The 22,694-nt window shown below is 55.6% G+C and overlaps 1 protein-coding gene across 12 annotated transcripts in view; it reads left to right on the top strand.

Moving 5' to 3' along the window:
• The window catches only part of FAM208B (family with sequence similarity 208 member B), a 70,893-nt gene extending 49,212 nt beyond the window's left edge, over window positions 1-21,681 (top strand). For all 12 annotated transcript variants that reach the window (XM_021065042.1, XM_021065043.1, XM_021065041.1 and 9 more), the window contains 8 exons: window positions 1,646-2,519; window positions 3,798-4,224; window positions 8,529-12,137; window positions 15,559-15,684; window positions 16,517-16,670; window positions 17,214-17,319; window positions 19,936-20,117; window positions 20,530-21,681. In XM_021065042.1, the coding sequence (XP_020920701.1) occupies window positions 1,646-2,519; window positions 3,798-4,224; window positions 8,529-12,137; window positions 15,559-15,684; window positions 16,517-16,670; window positions 17,214-17,319; window positions 19,936-20,117; window positions 20,530-20,648 (5,597 nt within the window). In that variant the 3' untranslated portion in view covers window positions 20,649-21,681. The remainder of the gene's footprint in view (window positions 1-1,645; window positions 2,520-3,797; window positions 4,225-8,528; window positions 12,138-15,558; window positions 15,685-16,516; window positions 16,671-17,213; window positions 17,320-19,935; window positions 20,118-20,529) is intronic.

Here is a 22,694-nt window from a genome sequence, read left to right as displayed (position 1 = left end):
GAAACTAATAGTTTTCTGTCCTTTTTAACATTTTTTAATATAGTTTTTATTTATTGAACTCTTTTCTTTAATATAATTCGTTTGGCATCATCTTACCGATATTTCTTAAAAGAGACTGGGATTGTATTTTTATTTTATTTATTTACTTTTTTAGGGCCACATCTGTGGCATATGGAAGTTTCCAGCCTAGGAGTCGAATCAGAGCTGTAGCTGCTGGCCTACACCACAGCCACGGGAATGAAGGATCCAAGCCTCGCCTGTGACCTACACCACAGCTCACGGCAGCACTGGATCCTTAACCCACAGAGCCAGGCCAGGGATCAAATCCGCAAACCTCGTGGATACTAGTCGGGTTTGTTACAGCTGACCCACGACAGGAACTCCGGGATTGCGTTTTTAATTGGTTGAAAACCTCTAACAAGTCTGTAATTAAATGATTTACCTGAGAGGGCGCATGTTTATTAAGATGAACTCTTCCTCTCCGTTGAATGCAGCGTTCTCCGTATGCGGCCTTTCTCGTGGTGATGCTCGGCGGAAAGGCCCCTGACATCAGAGGGTAGAGTGCACTTAGTGTCAGCACGCGCACCAGCTCCTCAGGCGATCCTTGTGTTTGCAGCACAGCCGAGGGGCTTGGCGTCACTTCTCTGGCCTCGAGCCCTGGGCTTCGCTCTCTTAAGTACAAACTGAGCACTGGTTGATTAGTTTTGCCCTCCACGCCACACGCACGCTCTTCTCAGGCTGTTTGATGGCCTTGTGAGCCAGTTGTCTTCTCTGCGGGTGTACTGTCATTGACCTGCGCAGACAGGCCAGTACTTTATCCCAGTCCTAGTACTGGTTACAAAGAGAAGCACCGTTGGCTTTTCTGTCCCTCGGTCCACCTGCTTCAAGGAACCACTGCCTGGTATTGTTGTGACCTTTGTCCTTCACAGTAATGGCATTTAAGAAGGTGGAATCCGTGTCCTGCCAGTGCAGGTAAATCACCTGAGAATGTCAGTTTTCTGACGGAAGGCAGGTGGGCAGGTGTACAACCTGCTGAAAGGAGCATTATCAGTAGGCGAGGAGATGTTTTCAAGGCAGAAACTGAAGTTTTAAAACTTGACTTTAATTGGTGATTCTGAATACTCTTACAGCTTTTCTCATTTTTTATTCATACCATTGTGTATTATGCTTAAACATTAGTGGTTTAAAATCATCTCAAACTTAGGTGATTTCTCTACTAGCTTGTTAAGGGACATGATCCGTAAGAAAGTATGTGAATATAGTATAACCGGCACTTCAGACTTAGAAATTCCCAGATTGTCGCCTCTCCAAGGGCAGACCCCTTGTTTCCCTGTTGTTTTTTCTCTTTGTGTGTTTCTTTCGCTGAGCAGCATGCATTGTGTGTAGTTCAGTACCTGCAGTTTTAAAGGGTGATTTCTTTTTAAATGAAGGCGCACTTTGGTAAGATTTGTTCCTCTGGTAAATATATTACATCAGAGAGTTGGACAGGACCTAAGTCTGATAGTAAATTTCATGCAACATGTCAAGAGGGTTTTTTTTTAATCTGTTGACTTAACTGTTGATTTGGGTGAGGCGTAGTAATATGACAGAGAATTAATTCTACGGAAATGAAATGTTATATGTCTTTCTTTCCTTTGTACTGAAGCCAAAGAAGAAACTGCTTCCCAGCTTCAATCAGAAATTTCAGAGGGTCAAAAAGATGTTATTAGCATAAATACAGCTCAACCAGAGACGCTCTCAGTGGCTCAGAAAGAGCCACCTGAAGACTGCATTGTCACCTGTGACTCCAGGGCGCTGAATATGTTGGCGGATCTCGCCTTGAGCGCCGCTACCTCTACCGCACCATCGTCGGAGCCCAGAAACTTCCCCTGCTCCTCAGAGCTGCCGCTCCGTGCTGCTTTGCTTTCTCAAGAGCCTGCTTTGCGCAGCACATCGGACCATGAGTATCATCGGGGAGTTAAAAGTCAGAAGGGCGGACCGTTCTCCACACCCTCCTCTGATAAGAGTGATGCAGCGGCAGACCCCCGGCTCGGCCCCGAGGAAGAGAGCGCGGTTGCTGGCAGTCAGGCCCCCGCAGAAGCCCCGGCGGCCCTTCCCGAGGAAGCACTAGAAGGTTCCGACTCGAGCCAGAGCTCGTTTGTTGCTGTGGAGCATTCCTACGCCCTCCTCCTGGCAGAGCATTCCCGGAGGCATCTGCAGCAGAGAGGGGCCCTGGGCCCTGCCTTTGCCAAGAGCGGCACAAAGGGCCCGGAGGCGGGCACCCCCGTGGGGAAAGTCATGCCCTTCCGGCACCAGCACAGCACCTCCCCTCTGCAGAAGCTCCCCCAGGACCCGGCGCTCCGGCGCAGGGCCAGGCTGCTGCCCTCCGGCCTGAAGGACTTTCCCTGCTCTCACACCGTGTTCAGCTGCGACGGCTCCTTCAAGGTCACGTTCAGGTGTGAAGCAGACTACGTGTTCAGCCTGGACAGCAAGTACACCAACAACCCGCTGGAGAAGACGGTCCTCAGAGCCCTGCACGGGTGAGTCGGGCGCCGCTGGACGGGGCGGAGCGTCTCCACGGGGCGGGCCCGGCAGAGGGTGCGCCCGGGGAGGGAGGGCGGGAGGGCGGGAGCAGCGTGCGCCGTCCAGGACCCCGGTGGAAACAGCAGGCGGGTGTTCGTGACAGGAGGTGCCCCTCCTCAAGTCTCTCTGGTCTCTGAGATTTAAGTGCTCTCTCTGTAAGATAGAGAGGTAAAGAGGTAACGCTTTACAGACTGAACTTCCGAAGAGACAGGATGATCGTAGCTTGGAGGGCTGGTGGGATCGCCGAGGGAGCCGTTGGACGGGGCGTTGTTCCGTGACTTCCTTAAGGGTCGGGGCCAGAAGAGCAGAGGGCCGGAAGCACGGGCTTGGGAGCGGGGCAGCGGGGCCCCGCCTGGGGGGTGAGTCTAGACGCGGGCCAGCGTCTGAGCTTTGGGACAGGGCTGCTCGCTGCTGTGGGCACCCCTCGGCTGGGGTCTCCCTGACCTGCAGCTGCTGACTCCGTCTGTTGGGGAGGGGGTCCGAGAGCCTACCGTTCCAGCCCATGTCCAGGACCACCCGGGAAGGGTGCCGGTCTGCAGGCCGCACTTCTGAGCATGGGTGGGTTTCGTAAGAGCCACACTGCAGGCGTTGGGTCCGTCAGGGTTGGCACAGCGCCAGGCGCCTGCTGACAAGTGGCAGCCATCGCTGTTAGCTGGAAGCACGAGCCCTGGGAGGTGGCTGTCCGCTCCTGGAGCGGGTGCTTTTCAGCAGGACCGAGTCCGTCAGCTTTGCTCCTTGCTCCTGCACTCTCGTCCCCATCTGCTCATAGGGGTCATCTCGAAAGCCTACCCTGTAGTGCCTCTGACTCCTTCCACGTGGCCCTGCCGTCCTTGTGTTGGCCGAGGTTCAGAAATGTCTGTCTCCGGAGTTCCCGTCGTGGCGCAGTGGTTAGCGAATCCGACTAGGAACCAGGAGGTTGCGGGTTCGGTCCCTGCCCTTGCTCAGTGGGTTAACGATCCGGCGTTGCCGTGAGCTGTGGTGTAGGTCGCAGACGCAGCTTGGATCCCTCGTTGCTGTGACTGTGGCGTAGGCCGGTGGCTACAGCTCCGATTAGACCCCTAGCCTGGGAACCTCCATATGCCGCGGGAGTGGCCCTAGAAATGGCAAAAAGACAACAATAAAATAAAACAAAAATGAACTAAAAAACTAAAGTTAATGAAGGCAGGTGCTTTTGATAAGATAATCCACCAAAGTGGTCATGGTCCATGATTTTTGTCTGTTCTTGGAAATTGCAGGCCCTGGAATACTGATTTGCCGGATAACGTGGAAGAAGTGAAGCTGCTGCTTCACATGTGGGTAGCTCTGTTTTACAGCAGTCAGAACCAAGTTATGCGGTCGTCCCGGAAAGTAGTGGAGCACAGCAACCCGGCCAAGTATGTGTCCATAAACAGCACGCTGGACCCGATCGCGTTCAGCGAGCTCCAGGAGGCCTCCGGCGCAGAAGGCTGCCTAGACCCCCTGTCGGAGACGGTGGACGCCCCCAGGGGCCTCCCTGCGCCCCCGTCCTTCCCCGACACCGACTCCCTGCTCCCGTTCGCGAAACCACCGCCCAGGAGAGGCCTGGAGCTCTGGGTGCAGAGTGAACAGAGAGACCTTTTTGCAGCAGAGGGTCATGCAGAGGCCCCAGAAGGCCAGAATCTCATCTACTCTTGTGACACCGAGGTACGTACCATGAATGCTGCTGACAGTATTTTTGAGGAAAGCTTTTTTTTCATTTACAGGTAAAATCACACTCAAAACAAGGCACCAGTTTCTTTCTTTCTTTGATTTTTTCTTTTGGTCTTTTTGTCTTTTTAGGGCCGCACACGTGGCATATGGAGATTGCCAGGCTAGGGTTCCAGTCGGAGCTGAAGCCGCCAGCCTACACCCACAGCAACATGGGTTCCAAACTGCGTGTGCCACCTACACCACAGTTCGTGGCAATGCCGGATCCTTAACCCACTGAGCAAGGCCAGGGACCGAACCTGAGTCCTCACAGATGCTCGTGGGGTTCGCTAACTGCTGAGCCACGATGGGAACTCCAAGGTATCAGTTTCTTTTAGGAACGTGGGCTCTCTAGCTCTGTAAAGGATTATAATGCTAAAAACTTAGTTTTCGAACACAGGATTGTCTACGGTAGAGCCTCATCTGCCACACTGATTGAAGAAAAAGAAGAAGGAAAAAATCATGCAGTCAGATGAGCTGGGAGCCAGCCAAAATTACGTCACTCTTTGGTTGCGTGACTTGGGGCAAACTCTTTGTTCTCTCTGGGTTTTATCATCTTTCAAAAGCGGTGAATAATGCTTATTACGTCTTACCTAGAATGGTGTGTATGGGTCTCATGTGGGTAATAATGAATGTAAAAATCTTCACTAAACCTTAAACCAAGCTTGACTACATCAGAGCTGCTTTAAAAAGGGAATCCTACAGTAGTAAATAAAATGCCAGCCCTCTCATAGGTCTGCCGCTGCTCCTGAATATGAAAATAGACTTTGTTGCATTCCACTGTTCTCAACTGATGGCCTGGCCAGATAATCAGATTTTAATTGGAGCAAATAAAAAAGCTGTATTGAAATTCTAAGTAAGTGGATTGATAGAATACCTGCCTTTTTAAGCTCTCCGCTGAGATTCATTGCAGACCACTCTTGCATGAGTTTGGGTACCTCCAGTGCTTTGTTGCCATCGAGTTTCCAGCTCTGGGCTTCCGAGGGCTGTGCAGGCCCAGGGCTGAGCCTTCGGTGGGTCTGTGAGTGTGTCCAGCTGTCCTGTGCATCGGAGGGGAGGCTGGAGGGCACTGTGGGCTAGAGCATGGGCTGAGCCCTTCCTGCACAGCCACGCGGTTAATGCTCACACAGCTGGGGGAGGTGCGGACGCAGGACAGCAGAGCCCAGAACGGCCTGGAGTCACACAGTGAGCAAATTGTCAGGCCAAGGTTAGGATCTGCACAGCCTCAGTGTTTCTCAGTGTCAGCGTGTGTGTATGTATCTGTGTGTGTGTGTGTTTGTGTGTGTGTACACATACGTACATGGTACAAGTGTATGTGGTGTTTTTCTCTGGACAGGGTCCTTCTTTTAAATTTTCCTTCTTTTTTGGCCACCCCATGGCACATGGAGTTCCCAGGCCAGGGATCAGCTCCGAGCCACAGTTGCAGCCCATGCCACAGTGGCGGCAATGCCAGATCCTTAATCCACTGTGCCGGGGGTGGAACCTGTGTCCTGGAGCTGCAGAGACGCTGCTGGTCCCACTGGGCCACAGCAGGAGCTCCATCTGAAGATGAGGTTCTTAAATTTCATCTTATTCTCAAAAAGATACTCAAAGTCTGGTAAAGAATCAGTACCTTAGACTAAGAACGTACTGATAGTTTAGTCAGGCAGATTTCACTTATTACACACACACACACACACACACACACATTAGTTTCTTATGTTTTTGTTGTGGTAATATGTATTAACTGTCACCAGTACTCATTTTACTTTAGAACAGGAGGAATGACTTTTTGCAAATGTGAAAGAACATTTAACTAGAAAGTAGAACATTAAAATTAATGATTCCTGGAGTTCCCATCATGGCTCAGTGGTTAACAAACCCAGCTAGCATCCATGAGGACACAGGTTGGACCCCTGGTCTCGCTCAGTAGGTTAAGGATCCGGCATTGCCGAGAGCTGTGGTGTAGGTCGCAGATGCAGCTCAGATCCTGTGTTGCTGTGGCTGTGGTGAGGCCGGCGGCTACAACTCCAATTCGACTCCTAGCCTGGGAACCTCCATATGCTGTGGGTGCAGCCCTAAGAAGACAAAAGACAAAAAAAAAATTGATTCCTAACACTCGTGTAGCTCATTCTTAGGAACTTTTTTCCATCATGTACTGTACCTGTGCTTTAAAGGTGCACACGCATGTCCTCTGTCACTCCCTTATCCCAGGACAAACTAGGAGTATCGCAGTGCTCAGAGCACGGGCACAGTGAGATTCAGGACTGTGGCCCAGCATTGGCAGCCACGGCGTGATGGGGGGGTCAGAGGGATGCTCTCCAGGGGCACTTACCATCAAGATTTTTCTATGCTTTGTGCCTGGCCAGTCATGTCCTCTTAAAACCGAGTCTCAGAGTTCCCACTGTGGCACAGTGGAAACGAATCCGACAAGGAACTATGAGGTTGCGGGTTCGATCCCTGGCCTTGTTCAGTGGGTTAAGGAACCAACGTTGCTTGTGAGCTCTGGTGTAGGTTGCAGGTGCAGCTCGGATCCTGCGTTGCTGTGGCTGTGCTGTAGGCTGGCAGCTGTAGCTCCAGTTTGACCCCTAGTCTGGGAACCTCCATATGCCATGGGTGTGGCCCTGAAAAGCAAAAACAAAAACAAAAAAACCCAAAAAACTGAGTCTCAGCTCCACCTGCCAGCTGCTCAGGTCAGTGTCTTTCTTTGATTAAGACAGAAATGTGAACAAGGGATTTGAACTAGGTCCTGACTTCCAACATGAGTGCTGCAAATAGTGGTGGGAAATCTGTGACTATAGTTTTCCAAAATGACAGGCATACAGTCAGCTTTCTAATCAAAATCCATTTTACCGTATTCTGGACAAGACCATTCTTCATCCTTTAAACAAATAAACAACCTTCTTTTGAGATTATCAAAACTGTCCAGAGGTATTTTGGACATTCTGGTAATGTTTAACCTAAAACCCTCCCGCTGCTGTTTAAATCGGTCCCTTTGGTTTAATTTATTTTATTTATTTATTTATTTTTGCCTTTTTTTGCTATTTCTTTGGGCCGCTCCCACGGCACATGGAGGTTCCCAGGCTAGGGGTCGAATCAGAGCTGTAGCCACCGGCCCACGCCAGAGCCACAGCAACGCGGGATCCGAGCCGCGTCTGCAACCTACACCACAGCTCACGGCAACGCCGGATCCTTAACCCACCGAGCAAGGGCAGGGACCGAACCCGCAACCTCATGGTTCCTAGTCGGATTCGTTAACCACTGCGCCACGACGGGAACTCCTGGTTTAATTTATTGATGCAAACTGTACTGTCTCCTATTGCTCTGCTGAAGGGGGAGGTGTTACAGTAAGAGGGGGATTATCTCCACTTGTAAGCAAAAAAGATAGCTAAGGGGCAAGGGCCTTATTTCACAGAGCAGAGATTAGTACCTTGGGAAAGTGGCATCAGTGCATCCTGAGTACAAGAGATAATAATTTACTGTTTCCTCAGGGAAAGTTCCAGATGACAGCTTATTTATAGTCTAATTGAAAGGTGATATTTAAATAAGTTACTCTTTGCTTTAAAAAATATCTTCTAGAAGTTCCCTTTGTGACTCAGCTGTTAACATACCCCAACTAGGATCCATGAGGTTGCGGGTTCGATCCCTGGCCTCGCTCAGTGGGTTAGGGATCCGGTGTTGCCGTGAATTGTGGTGTAGGTTGCAGACGCGGCTTGGATCTGGTGTGGCTGTGGCTGTGGTTTAGGCCAGCAACTACAGCTCCAATTAGACCCCTAGACTGGGAACCTCTATATGCTGCAGGTGTGGCCCTAAAATAGCAAAATATATATATATATATATCTCTTTTAATCTTCCCAAAAAGCAAATTGAGTAATTTCTCCTCTCCTGCTGCATTTCTGAATTAAGTGATGCTGTTTAGGAAACAGGCTGCATTTTCAGCCTTTAAATTGCCAATGGCGTAGACACTTTTATTCCCACAAGTCCATTTAAAAAAAAAAAAAAGTTGTGCAGTTAAAGTTTTGGAGCTCTTGTCTGCGTGTGTGTGTGTGTGTGTGTGTGTGTGTGTGTGTGTGTGTGTGTGTTTTAGTTCCTACTCGAGGAGAGGTATTAAGCCTGTCTAAAAAGAACAGGATTGCTGCTCTCCTGTGAAGAAACAAAACAGAATAAACTAAAATTGATCTTTGTCCAGTCTGTTCTTCATTTATGTAAATCCTTTAAAAAAAAAAAAAAAGCAATTTGATTCCTGATTTTTTTTAATTCGTTTCTTTCTTTTCTCATTTCAGATTACTGGGGAGAAAGCCGAACCAGAGTCATCAGATAAGCTGGAAAAGTCTAATCTCGTGCTTTCTAGGATCGGCAGCACTCAGACTAACGGGCCGTCTATTCCTGGTGAAGATAAAAGCTTTGAGCCCCTTGATGGCGCACGAGTGGCTTACAGTGATGCTCTCACACAAACCACACTCCCCAGGACATATGATGGGATCAGCAGTCCGTCTATGATTTGTCAGAAGTCCGTGTACAGCGCCCTGGAAAGCAGAGTTGATCTTTTTCATGCAAAAAGGCAAACAAAAACAGGTGCTTTGCAGGGCCTTATCCAGCATAGCCACCCCCTAAACAAAGAGTGCCAGCCCTCGTTGGAAAGGAAGGATGATGTCGGGTATGTGATGATTAATCTGGAACCAGTGAGTCTCACTTTTGAAAAAAATACCTATGTACCGATAGAGACAGAAGCTGTCAATAGAGCCGATACGCCTGCAGCCTTGAGCAAACAAGTATCACCTGCTCCAGATCTCAGCCATGCTGTGCCCACATTTGCAGAGGCACAGGGTCTTGGGGACATTCCCTCTCCAGCAGTCACAGGACAGAAAGGTGCTACGTACCTTCATGCCTCCCCAGCAAGTAGAGAGACCCTCGTTAAAGAAATGCGCTCACTACAGAAAGACAGGCCCGTGGCGGGCTCACCATCGCCACCTGATCGCCCAGTGGTAACAGAGGCCTTGTCATCACTTAGGAGTTCTCATTCGTCACCCAGAGAAGAGATGAAGCTCTCTCGAGACTTTGTCCTGCAGACTCAGAGTCCCTTTAGCATCTCTTCGGAAGCGGTTGTTGAGCTGGCCCAGGCTGCAGAAACTGGGCCATCCTCAGCCTCTGCTCCCCGGGACACGGGGGACTCGCTTAGCCGAGTTCCGTCCAGACGGGCTCCGGGCGGCTCTGCAGAACTGAAGAGCAGCAGGACTGGTCTGAAGAGTGAGAAGGTGAGCTGCGGCTCCTTCAACTCCGAATTTAGCAAACAAAGCGGCCTGTCCTTGAACAGAGAGGCCAGCCTCGAGTTCTCAGAGGAGGGTTCTGACCTTGACCTAACTCTCACCATATCGCCACCTGCAAGTCCCAGAGACGAGGAGCCCGAGGCGGAGACGGAGCAGCGGCTGGAGGCCCTGGGGCCCCACTTAGAGCTTCGGGAGAAGGCATTCAGCCCGCAGGGGGGGCCTCGAGTAGCGGACAGAGACGTGAACCCTGCTGGCACTGTGTCAGTGAGAGCGCCAGCTAATGAGGACAGGAGCAGTGACACTTCACAGACAGCGACCTTCGTCCTTTCTAAAGAAACGTGTGCCCTTGAGGTGGCAGAGGAGATGCATGTGGCCTTAGACTTCCCCTTCGGTTCTTTGATTGAGGAAGTGTCACCAGCTTCCAGTCCTGACCCACAGGCACCAGGCACAGACGCACAGACGGCTAGGGCTGTGTCCTCCTGCGGCGCGGAGCTCTCTGAGGCGCGGCGTGAGAGCGGTGACCCGCCGTCCCAGATGGAGTCGGTCGATATGGCCGTAACAGAAAAAGACAATTCTTTGGCGGGTCCAGCCCCTCCAGTGGGACAAGATAACTTACCTCGGGCACCGCCAGTGCCGTTTCCTGCTGAAACGCCTCTGGTATTTAGGCGTCCCCCCGAGAGGAGAGGGACGTGCTCAGCCCTTCCCGGTGCAGTCCCTGAGCAAGCTGTCCCGGGGGAGCGTGACCAGGGTCCCCCCCTCTCCGCAAGGGCACCGAGCTGGGACGCAGAGCCGAAGCAGCCTGCCTCGGCTGCCAGGTACAGAGATGCCCCGGGAAACCAGGCGACCTCAGGGAGTCCCCTGCAGCCAGCGGCGGTGGAGGACAGAAGCCCCCACGTGAGTCACCTCATCTGGGACTCCAGGGACCCTCCCCTCAGTCCCAGGCACATTCTGGAAACTCAGCCTTTGGCTGCGGCCTTTGTCTCCGCGGCTGCGCCCGCTGACGCCAGTCTGTCCCTGGGGGAGCAGGCCGGCCCCGAGAGGCCCCCGGAGCATCTCCTTGGCGGGGACCTGAAGACAGACGGCCGCTGCTACATCCTCGTCAGGTCCCTTCGCTCGGGCTCGGTGGACAGCGCCGCCGGCCCCGGGGGCCTGGTCCACGCGGAGCGGCCGGCAGCCGGCCTCTGCTCGGGCCCCGGAGCCGCGGGGCCAGGGCCGCAGACGCAGGAGATCTCGGCCGTGAGGATGGCCAGGCTGCTGCAGAATAACGGCCCCGAGGCCGGGACCCTCGGCGACTCCGTGGACCTGGGAGGCGCTGGTCCGCAGTGGAGACCCCCGTCTCCTCCCGCCTTCCACCGGCTGCGGGCCGGGTCCGCGGGCCCAAGCCGGGACCTGGTGGGCCATGGGCCCTTGCCCCCCTGCTCACGGGCCGATGCGCCCCCCGACACGGCGGCCGCCGGCCTGGGCGGCGGGCAAGCGCCTTCTGCCTCCTTTGTCCCCGGATCTCGGGCCCCTCTTGGTGGTGGCGTCTCTGGCGCTGAGAGCGCTGGTGAGGGGCCGAGGGCCCCGAGGGACCCTGCGCCCCCGGGTCTCCGTGCGAATCCTGACATCCATTATGAGCCACTTTCCGGAGACTCGGATCAAGACTCTCTTGGCGAGTGTGCGAAACCCAGGGAAGACGCCCGGGATTCCTGCGCTCCGCGGTGTAGGCGTGCCGAGGACAAAGGCGCCTCCGACGAGAGTGACGACCCTTTCCTGGGCCTGAGCCACAGCGACGACGACGAGGACTGGGGCCGCTCGCGCCGGCTGCCCGGGCTGGAGCCCGCCAGGCGCGTGCCCGCTTTCGTCCGCGTCCGCGACCTCCGCGGCGTGGCCCGCGCCTACGCCAACTTCCCGGTGACACGGGCGCGGAGCCGGGCCCCCGGCGGCGTGGCCCAGGGCGCCTCGCTCCGCCTGCGGACGGACACGGGGCCGGGGGCGGCCGACCTCACCCGCAGCACTTTGGATCTGGAATATCTGCGTTTTGCGCATAAACTAAAGCAGATGGTGAAGCGCGGAGACGCCCGGCGGTCGGGCCCCTCGGCCCCCGCCTTTCCCAAGGCGGCCCCGGCGCCCGCGCCCGCCTCCCGGAGCCGAAGTCCCCTGGTGGTGACCGTCGTGCACTCGGACCCCAGACCCCCGGGTCGTCGGGCAAGAGGCCACACGCCCCACCGCATGGCCCAGGCCTCTTCGTCCTGGAAGGAGCGGGGCGCCCACGGCAGGAGCCCGCTTCCCAACTCGGGCGGAAGCCAGGCGGCCGCGCTCCACCTCCACAAGCTCAAGTACAACAGCCCCTGGAAGGACTCGCGCGGCGACATCTCGCTCATCCTCAGCGAGTTCGCCGAGTTCAACAAGGTGCTGCTCGGCAGCGGCAGCCAGGCCGCCCCCCGAGACCCAGAGCCCAGCGAGGCCGCGGCCCCGGCGCCGGGCCCGCCCTGCCCGCGGCCCGCCTCCTACGAGGACCTGGTGGCCGACCTGTGCGCCAGTCTGCGCGTCAAGCTCGAGCGGGTGGTGAAGGAGGCCTGCGCCAGAACCTTCCTCTTCCACCTGGTGGAGACAGCCGACGAGTCGTTCTTCCTAAGGACGAAGGTAAAGGGCCGGGCTGCTCCTGCTGCTGCTGTCCGTTTGGCGTCTGAGTCTTTTCGTAAGGAACCGAGCAGCCTCAGCTTCAGAAAGAAGCCAGCACCAGGGGGTGCTTGAGCTCCACAGCTCCGTGCGCGCCGGGCTGGAGGAGAGGCTGGAGGGTCTGCCGTGTGCACTGTTGGAAGATTTATGTGATTTCTCAAAACTGATGCGGTGCCTTGTTTTCACAAAACAGCACTTGGGGAGATGTATTCAGGGTGGACACAAATAGAATCCAGAGGCAGGTTCAGGTTTTAATCACTAATCCTGGAGCTCCCACCATGGCTCAGCGGAAGCAAGCCTGACACGTGTCCGTGAGGGTGTGGGTGTGAACCCTGGCCTCGCGTACTGACCTGAGGATCTCGTGTGGCTGTGGCTGTGGTGTAGGCCGGCAGCTGTAGCTCCGATTCGACCCCTAGCCTGGGAGCCTCCATAGGCCGCGGGTGCAGCTCTAAAAAGCCCAAAAAAAATTCCTCCCTGTGCTCACCCATTAGTGTAGTTGAGGGGACCTGAGCGTCCTTCCCAAGTGGACGTGTGAGGACCCCTTTCTGTGCTTGTCTCGGGTCTCGGGATAAGAGGGACACGAGAAAAGGGACATTAGAGATGAGCGCCCAGCTCTGGCAGGTGCCGAGGCAGGTACAGGGCAGCACCGAGAGGGACGCCGGCCTCGCGTCTGCAGTGGTGATGGCCAGACGAGGAAGCGTTTGTGCAAGCCCCGGCTCAAGTCCAGGGTGGCTGTCGGGTGACAAACGTGGCCCACGATCAAACTGTCAACGCCGAGCTGCTGAGTAACATCAGACACCTGAAGCTGCTCATGGCATCTGCGCCATCGCGGGCGTGACAGTCCCCACCACGGTGCATTCGGAGGGCCTGGAGCCAGGACCGCACTGCGGCCCCTGGTGGCTCCTGCTCCAGAGTCACTGGGACACGTCACTCCGTGAGTGCTTCCAGTCAGTCTCAGTGCCACCGGAGAAAAGCATGAGGGCCTGAGGAGGCTTCCAGAAGGGTGGGCAAGGCTCGGGGGCACAGGGCACAAGCAAGGGCCCCGCAGACGCACTCGGAGGCTGGCCGTCCTGGGGTCACGGGGCGCTGGGAGGTGTCTCAGATGAAGGGCGCTTGCTGGCGCTTAGAGGGGCCTCTTCCGCCGGGCGGAGGATGGGGTGGAAAGGGGGCAGCAGGCCTTGCCTTGAAGCCTCGCTGTGCTGCCACAGTCAAACGTGTGCGTCTGCAGGGTGGCTGAGGCTCCTGTTTTGTACGATTTGAATGAGATTTTTATCCAAATTTATGGAATTTGCTTTTGTTGTTTAAGTGGGTGTTCTTCCTGTCAAGGGTCCTTCTTTTGTCCAGGGTTCTTCACAAATGCCTGCCAGAGCTGGTGCCCCACCCACCGTCTTCCTTCCAGGTTTCGTGCCGTTTTGGTAAACAGTTCTCTGGAAAAAACAAAGCATTAAGTAGCCTTCAGTCTCTTGGAAGGTGCTTCACCTCCAAAAGTAACCTGGAAATGAGTTTTATCCTGAATTAACGTCGAACATCTTTGGCAAATTACACACACCATCCCTGATGGTCGCGAACACAGGTCAGGGATCGAGCGACGTGGCCCCGCGGCCAGGCCCCTTTGCAGCGCCCGTGGCACAGCGCTTGTGTTTGCTCCCGTCTTCTCGGAAGCAGCGGCGCCCTGAGCCCTGGCTCCTGTGAGCACAGGTGCTGCTGGTGGCGGTGTGCCTGCAGTAGGAGCCCTCGTAGCGAGCATGCTTGTTCCAGCAGTGGAGAGAGGGTTTCCTGGTAGCTTTATCCCGTGGCCACTATTTACAACTGAAAGGAACAAGGTCAAAACGACCCTTCGGGTCAGATGGCGAGCACAGTACAAGATGCACTTGAGAGCTGCATGTGGTCCGCAGCGAAATGTGTGCGTGGGGGGCGCCAGGTATCAGGTGACTCTGCTGTGACAGGACAGCCCAGAAGCCCACAGGGCCGATGGGAATGTTAAGCCTGTCGGAAAATGTGTTCGTTCAAACAGTCTGCTGGTAAAGTGAGCCGCCTCTGTGAGGAATGAGATTGAGCGATTTTGGCGGCTCTTTGGGGAAAGAAATCTGGTCTGTAGGCATCTCTCTGAAAATACATCACCATACTTTTGAGCAAGGATTAGTCAGAATTTGAGTTGTTTTGAGATCCGGGGAGACTTAACACCTTATTTTTATGAAGAGGATAAGCGGTGGTCAGACAGTGTATCTGGTAAACCTCCAGGATCCTTCGAACAGAAACAGTGTCCAGATCACAGAGGCTGACAGGGTGAAGGGGTTTCTCTGATGTCATGTCCTTCTCCTCCCCATCAGGCTTCTGGCAGAGCGGTTCTGTGCAACAGCAAACGGCATCACAGGCAGCGTGTGTGACACGTGGCTCCCCTGGGCTCAGGGCCTGGGTCCAGGCCACTGCTGGCTTCTCCAGAATCGGTCCTTGTTAATGATACTCAGAGTACGCACAGGTGCTGTGTGTAGGGTCAGAAGCCCTAGAAACATGGGGACCAGAGCTGGCATTTTTATCTTGTTTGTTTCTCTTTCCTCTTTAGGGTTGCACCCGCGGCAGGTGGAAGTTCCCAGGCTAGGGATTGAATGGGAGCTGCAGCTGCCGGCCTACACCACAGCCACGCCAGATCCAAGCCTCATCTGCGACCTACACCACAGCTCACGGCAACGCCGGATCCTCAGCCCACTGAGCCACAGCGGGAACTCCAGGAGGTGGCATGTTTAAAGGGAGCATCCGCGTCCCCAAGGTAACTTCCTTGAAGAGAGTGAGAGTCAGCAACACATTTTCGTCTGATGTTTCAAAAGGATCAGCCTTTGATAGTTTATGGATGTAAAAGATTCATTGTAAAATGCTTTGTGGCGTTCCCACTGTGGTGCAACCGGATTGGCGACAGCTTCGGGCACTGGGGTGCAGGTTCGGTCCCCATCCGACACAGTGGGTTAAGGATCTGGTGTTGCTGCAGCAAACATGGCTCGGATCTGATCCCTGGCCCAGGAGCTCCATATGCCGTGCTGCGGCCAAAAAAGAACGAATAAAGTGCTTTGCCTTTGAGATAAACTTCTAAATCTAATTGTCAGTGATACCCGGGAGTCACTTGTTTTATACATGAAAGCTCATCTAATTAAGAGACACACTGCTGTTGAGGTTGCCGTGTCAGGACATAGTTCAGCAAAGAGCTGGTGCTCTCTGCTATTTCGAGTAGACTATAAACGCGGTCCCGGGAGTTCCCTTGTGGCGCAGTGGGTTAAGGACCTGGCGTTGTCACTGCAGGGGCCCAGGTCATTGCTGTGGTGCAGCCAGAGAGAGAGAAAGTAGCTCTGCGCAAGCGTCCCTTTCAGGTCACGGCTGTTGGCAAATCTTTCAGAATCTTCTGCGGAAGGGAGGCCACGCCGAGATGGAGCCTCAGCGTTTCTGTCAAGCTTTTCCCAGAGAGAACGACACGCTCCTCGTCATCATCAGAAACGAAGACATCGCGTCCCACTTGCACCAGGTGGGTGTGCCGGGCACGCCAGGCCTCGCGTGCCATCCTGCGGGTACCAGGCTCCTGGCCGCGGCCTCCGAGCGGGACGAGCGCGCGCTCCTGCCCCGGAGCCTGTGGCCTCCCACGGCGGCCGCGGCCTCCATCAGCGAAGGGCGTCCTCCCAGGGGGCGGCCGGGGGGCTTGGGCTCCGGAGACGCGGGCTGCTGCGTGCGGGACGATGGGCGGCGAGGGCCTGCCCCGGCGCACGGGGCCCTGTCCCGTCTCCTGTGAGACCAGGCGGGGGGAGGACAGTGCGTGAGTGTGAGTGTGTGCGTGTGTGAGAGAGAGACGGGGTCGCCTTGCTGTGCAGCAGAAATGGGCGCAGCACCGTAAATCAACCACACTTGGATGGCTTTTTAAAAAGAGCATCCCGCGGTACCCGAGGGAGAAGGCGGCGAGGGTCTGTCCGGACGTCGTCTCGCCTCTCGGTGGCTGACTCGCAGCCGTAAATCTTGCCTCGAGAGGCCCTGTGGGGATGCTGGCTCGATGTTGCCGTGTCTACGTGTCAGCTGCAGAAAAGTAACCGCTTGTCTCAACAAGACCTGGCGGCTCGGCGGGGCTCAGGCCGTGGTGGCTGAAGCCCCAGCTCACCCCACCTCCCGCCTTCGGAGCTGCGGAGGCCACCTTGTCATTCGCTGATCTGAGGCGGTGGGCAGCGCTGCTGCGAACGCAGTTAGAGGTCCTTCGTAACTGGCAGCGTGACCAGTGCGTCCTCAAGGTCCCTAAATCTGCAGCTGCTGGGGTCCAAGTGGGGACAGTGCCTCGGGGAGCCTGTCCTCACCGGGGGCCTTGCCTCTTCCAGATCCCGGCCCTGCTGCGGCTGAAGCGCTTGCCCGGCGTGCTCTTCGCCGGCGTGGACAGCCCGGAGGACGTCCTCCACCACACCTACCAGGAGCTCTTCCGGGCCGGCGGCTTCGTGGTGTCGGACGGCAGGATCCTGGACAGCGTCTCCTTGGGTTGGTCTTTCCGCTTCGCCGTCCTCTCTGGTCGCAGCAGGTTCTCCTTCCAGGGGCCCAGATACTTCATCCGAACAGCACCAGCCACCGCTCTTGCAGCCTTGACGGCTGCCCCGTGCCGTGCTCAGCACTGTCGCTAGTTCGGCGGCTCTCCGTCCCGGGGTGCGCCCCTCACCTCTTGTTTGAACCCAGGCCCTTCGCCACCAAACCTCTCAGCACTGTGGCTGAGCTCCTGTGCGGGCACACGGGCGGTTGTGAGATGAGCAGTTTCCTCCTTCGCCCAATCACGTCCACTCCATGTCTGTTTGGAATCGGCCCTCGTTCCTCCATTTCTGTTGCCGTCGCCCCGACGGTCGTGTCCGTATCATGGGGTTAAGAACCTGGCACGGTGTCCGCGAGGATGCGGGTTCCATCCCTGGCCTCGCTCAGTGGGTTAAGAACCTGGTGTTGCTGCAAACACAAGGCGTCCTCACTGAGCTTTGACCAGACAAGCCGCAAATTCTAACATAGATCTTCTCTCGTCAAACTTCCTCTCTTCTGTAGTTCAGCTGAAGGAGATTGTCAGAATCCTCGAGAAACTGAATGCCAGCGGCAGGTGGAAGTGGCTGCTTCACTACCGGGAGATTAAAAAGCTAAAAGAAGATGTGAGGTGAGCACTTTGGGGAAGGTGAGGCCGGGGGTGGGTGGCCAGCCCCGGTCCCCCGGACACGCTCTGGGCCGGCGGGTCGCCGAAGGCGGCGCCTGGGCCCGTGGCTGCTCCTCGGAGTGTTTGGCCAGCGGGGCTCTCGGCGAGGGAAGGGCTGAGGGAAGGGCCGTGTTGCTGCCGAGGCAGGAGCCCTCCCTAGACAGCAGCGCAGAGCCTCCCGACACGGCCCCCGGCGGGGTCCCCGTGGTTGGGCTCAGGCTCTGCTCCCTGCAGTGAGCAGACTGAACTGCGGGCTGCTTCTGGACATGTTTCTTTTTCTTCTTTTTTTTAATGTTTATTTATTTATTTATTTTTGTCTTTTTGCTATTTCTTGGGCCGCTCCCGCGGCATATGGAGGTTCCCAGGCTAGGGGTCTAATCGGAGCTGTAGCCACCGGCTTACGCCAGAGCCACAGCAACGCGGGTTCCGAGCCGCGTCTGCAACCTACACCACAGCTCACGGCAACGCCGGATCCTTAACCCACTGAGCAAGGGCAGGGACGGAACCGCAACCTCATGGTTCCTAGTCGGATTCGTTAACCACTGCGCCACGACGGGAACTCCTGGACATGTTTCTTGATCTCTTACGTTGCCACACTTACAAGGACAGGCAGGTTGAGACCAGGCTGTAGCCTTCATTTTATCTCAGGCCCGTCTCCTTAAAAGAAGAGATCCGGGGCCCGTGGGTGGCCCTTGGGTGTCAGGGACGTGCCTGCAGCTTGTAAGAAAGAGTCTGGCATCCAGGGGCTCCGTCGACGTGACAGGCGTCTGTCACGTGACTGTTGCAAGTCCCCGCGGGGGAGGAAGACACAGACCCACTTTAACGCCATGGGATGGAGGCAGAGAGGCCGGCAGAGCTGACCCCTGACCGGCAGGTCGGGAGGCTTCGTCTCTGGCTGACACGTTCCTTCTGCTTCCCCCACGGCGCCGCCGCCCCCTGGAAGCCAGGCCTGGGCCTGTGGAGAGCTGGGCTCTGACGGTGGGAGCTGCGAGAGGGAAGGTGGCAGGGGGGGCGGGAGACAGCGAGGCTCCTACCGCGGAGACCAGGGCGAGGGGAGAGGGCTGGGGCGCTGGACGGGTGGGCGTCAGAGTGGGCACCTTAAAACCAGGTACAGGGCAGGGCGTTCTTCTGGCTCAGCTGTAACAAACCCACTAGGATCCATGAGGTTCGATCCCTGGCCCCTCTCAGCGGGTGAAGGATCCGGCGCTGCCGTGAGCTGGGGTGTGGGTCACAGATGCGGCTCGGATCTGGCATTGCTGTGGCTGTGGTGTAGGCCGGCAGCTGCCGCTCCATTTTGACCCCTCGCCTGGGAACCTCCACAAGCCGTGAGTGCAGCCCGAAAAAGCAAAAAGACAAAAACAGAACACAACCAGGTACAGTGTGGTGTCAGTGATGGAAGTTTACACCTGCTGAGGATGAAGCCTGCAAGCAGGTTCCTTGACAGGTCGTCATTAGAGCTGCGGGAGCAGGTGGCCGGGGGCCTCCCCGCGAGCGAGCAGGACCGTGTGCGAGCGAGGGAGGGGGCTGGAGAGATGGACCCGTTTCCTCCAGAAGCACAGAAGGTAGAAACACGATTTAAAGTGAAGTGAGGCGTTCCTGTCGTGGCGCAGTAGCTAACGAATCCGACTAGGAACCAGGAGGTTGTGGGTTCAATCCCTGGCCCCGCTCAGTGGGTGAAGGATCTGGCGTTGCCGTGAGCTGTGGTGTAGGTGGCAGACGCGGCTCGGAGCCCGCGTTGCTGTGGCTCTGGCGGAGGCTGGCAGCTACAGCTCCGATTCGACCCCTGGCCTGGGAACCTCCCTATGCTGCGGGAGTGGCCCAAGAAATGGCAAAAAGACCAAAAAAAATTAAGTGAGAAAAATTAAGGAAATTCCAGCTGTTGCCTGATGTTGGTGAAGTTGGCGACCCGCTGACTGGAGAGAATTAGGTTTGGAGGGACCTGAGTGCTTTGGGAGCAACCGCTGCAGGTCTGAGGGATGCAGGCAGAGGGCCTCGGGGATCAGCGGAGGCCCACCAGGCCACCCGCGTGTCCCTCCTGGTGGAACGAGGCCCCCACGTTTTAAACACCTGCGTCTGCAAGAGGCGGGAGGACACGGGGGCTGTTTGGGGGGACCCTGACAGCGATGCCTGGGGAGCCAGGTGTGTCAGGAGAACAGAGGGGGGAAGGAGTTGGATGAAGATGGTGAAGGCAAGAGCGAGCCTAGGATGCAGGTTCACAATCAAGACACAAGCTCACATGGACTCGAAACTTAACATTTATTTTTTTATTTTTTTATTTTTTTGTCTTTTGTCTTTTTGTTGTTGTTGTTGCTATTTCTTTGGGCCGCTCCCGCGGCATATGGAGGTTCCCAGGCTAGGGGTCGAATCGGAGCTGTAGCCACCGGCCTTCGCCAGAGCCACAGCAACGCGGGATCCGAGCCGCGTCTGCAACCTACACCACAGCTCTCGGCAACGCCGGATCGTTAACCCACTGAGCAAGGGCAGGGACCGAACCCGCGACCTCATGGTTCCTAGTCGGATTCGTTAACCACTGCGCCACGACGGGAACTCCGAAACTTAACATTTTGATGTGTTTTTCAGAGTGGATTCGACTGCCTGTAAAAAGAACCTCATACTGAAATCGTACCAGAGTGCAAACATCCTCGAGCTGCTTCACTATCACGAGTGTGACTCGCGACCCTCGACAAAAGCTGAGCACCTGCAGTGCCTGCTAACCCTGCAGATCCAGCGCGTCCACGCCAGGTTCGCCGTCTTCCTCACAGGTACGTCACCGCCCGGGTTCGCATCACCCAGCTAGGCCCGCACAGGCCCACCCCAGCAATGTCCTTCCAAGTGGAGCTGCTGGCCGCCCCAAGACACGCGTGGGTCTGGCCGCCAGGAATACATGCACGCAGGCCCGAGGCGGGGCCGCTGGCCCCCAGTACAGGTGTTTGCCATTCAGGGTCATCGGCTGGGCGCTTGGCAGTGACTGAAGGAGCCCCAGTGCCTTGCAGCCCCCCCAACCCCCCCAGGAGGCAGCTGCTCCCAAAGCCTCCCACCTTGTTCAGCTAATCCAGGCTCCGTTCTCCCCCTCACCTGTATGAGGGGTGTTTTTAATAAAAGGGATTTTATTTCTACTTTAAATATATGTGTATTCATGAATTTTTCACCAAAAAGTTATTTTTCTTTTTACAGAAAAGCCCGCACTCTCCAGAGAAGTCTTTGAAGATAGTGGCATCCTTGTTACAGATGTAAATGACTTTATTGAAAATATGCAAAAAGTAGCCGCTCCCTTCAGGAGCAGCTATTGGTAAGAGCAGGGTGGCCTCTCGCACGTGAGCTGGAACTGGCGTCTGTGTCCTGAGAAACCAGTTGTTCGAAATTGTCCTGTACCTTGCACATCATGCTGTAAACGCCTCCGTTCACTTGGGGGTGGAATTGCTGCTGGTTTGGCGTAAACGGGCCCTTCTCAAGTACCACTAGCGAACTAACTAAGCTGCCTTCTGAACGACGTGCCTCTGCACCTGCATCCCTGACGCCAGGACCGGTGATGGAACCCGGGCGCGGAGGCCTTTTCCCAGCCATCAGCATCCCGCTCATGCACTAGTGCTCGTTGCTTGGTCTTACAGGTGGGCTTGTCAGCAGTTCTGCTTCCAGGTGATGCGCCTGCCGCTTTCCTGGACAGTGATGACGCCCCCAACAAGCCACTCTCGTCCCTCTCCTTGGAGACTTTCAGATGCACAGAACAGCCCTCTCACATTTGAGCAACCCTATCCTTCTTGTGTCACACGTCACTAGAACATCTGGCTTTGGTCACAGCAGCACTGCAGCTGTCCGTTTGGGGTTGCAGTGTTAGTGTTTTTAAGTTATTTTCATTTTAAACAGAATGCCTTCAAAACTATTGATTGAACTTGAGTTTCATAAGTGTACTCAAGTGTAGCAAACCTACGTCTCTTACCCAGTAGCAGTGTTTTTGCATGTTCCGGTCAGACGGTCAGAAAAGCGTATGTACTACACGTGACAGCTTTAAAGGTTTTCCCGCCTGTGTGAACACAATGATCCTATGTGGTTTTATTTGCTGTTATTCACACTACATCAACTTTTTTCCTAAACGGTACAAATTTATAAACTGTCATTTTTCACTTCGTTTTTGTACATAGTCACTACAAAAATCAACCCTGAGAAAGAAATGACCATTTATTTATATTAGAATGATTTCTACAGTAATCTTAACCTCAAAACCAAGCAAAAAAAAAAAACATTTGTAAGATACATAGTATCTATTTGGTACAAACGTTTTTGTAACTGATCTCATTTTTTTAATAAAGACAACGAAGTATCATTCAACTGCGCCTGCAACGACTTCATAGCAGAAATTAACTTTGTTTTACAGCCGTTTAAATGTTTCAGGCCATGTGGCACAGTAGCTCCCAGGGGGACGCTACCACTGCCCTCACCTTGGCCTCCGTCGTCTAGTCCCCCCGCCACCTCCAAGCAGCAGGCTGTGTGCAGCCCAGGACCCCGCTCCCCGGCGAGCCTCCCCCCGGGGCCACGCTCGGCCTCTGCAGAAACGTCCCGCGAGGCCATTTATCTGCCTTGCACCCTCCCTGCACCCGACTTTCACTCACTCGCTCCGTGTCCTCAGAGGAAGGGAGGAAGGGAGACCAGCTCTTGGCCAGAAACCCAGTCGTTTAATCGTTTAATTTTTACCCCGGGAGTGAGAATCTCCTGAGAGGACCGTGACTGTACCTGGTACACCTGAATGCGAACCTGCTAAGGGAACAGCAAAGTCGTGTTTGGGGGGCACCCCCCCCCCCGAGGCGGAGCCACCACAGGGGAACAGGTCCACCAGCGTTGCTCCTGCAGAGGCCTGGCCCTCGTCACCCTTGCACCAAGTGGGCCCAGCACAGAAACGAACAGACGAACTTCAACAAACACGCCCGGCGTCCTGCCCTTTGTGTTTGTGCATCACCAGCTCACAGCGCAAAGAGCAGGGAAGGCCCGCTGGCACCTTAGGAGGCGGCTCGTGTAAGCAGAGCTTTTGCGCCGCGCGCACGTTCGGGTGGCAGGCAGTGTCCCCGCGCAGGGCAGCCCCCACGCTGCCATCTCTGGCCAGCGCTGGCACGTGGGAGACAGAGCAGAGGTCCCCACTCGCCGCATCTCAGCCCCCCAGGGCCTCTGAGAGCACCCACCTCTGCCTCTGCCCCGCAGACTCAACGACAAGAATCAACACAGCCCGAGTCCGCACCCCTCGGACATAAACGACGGCCTGGGACTGTCACGGGGAGACGTCCCGCCATCTACGTAGTAGAGCATCTGTCTGTCTGGCCCGACAGCGCCACTCGGGCGCATCCGAGTCC

This window comes from Sus scrofa, chromosome 10 (genome assembly GCF_000003025.6).
Source record: "Sus scrofa isolate TJ Tabasco breed Duroc chromosome 10, Sscrofa11.1, whole genome shotgun sequence".
NCBI lineage: Eukaryota > Metazoa > Chordata > Mammalia > Artiodactyla > Suidae > Sus > Sus scrofa.
The sequence above is the reverse complement of the archived record's forward strand: the minus strand, read 5'-3'. Positions and strand labels throughout refer to the sequence as shown.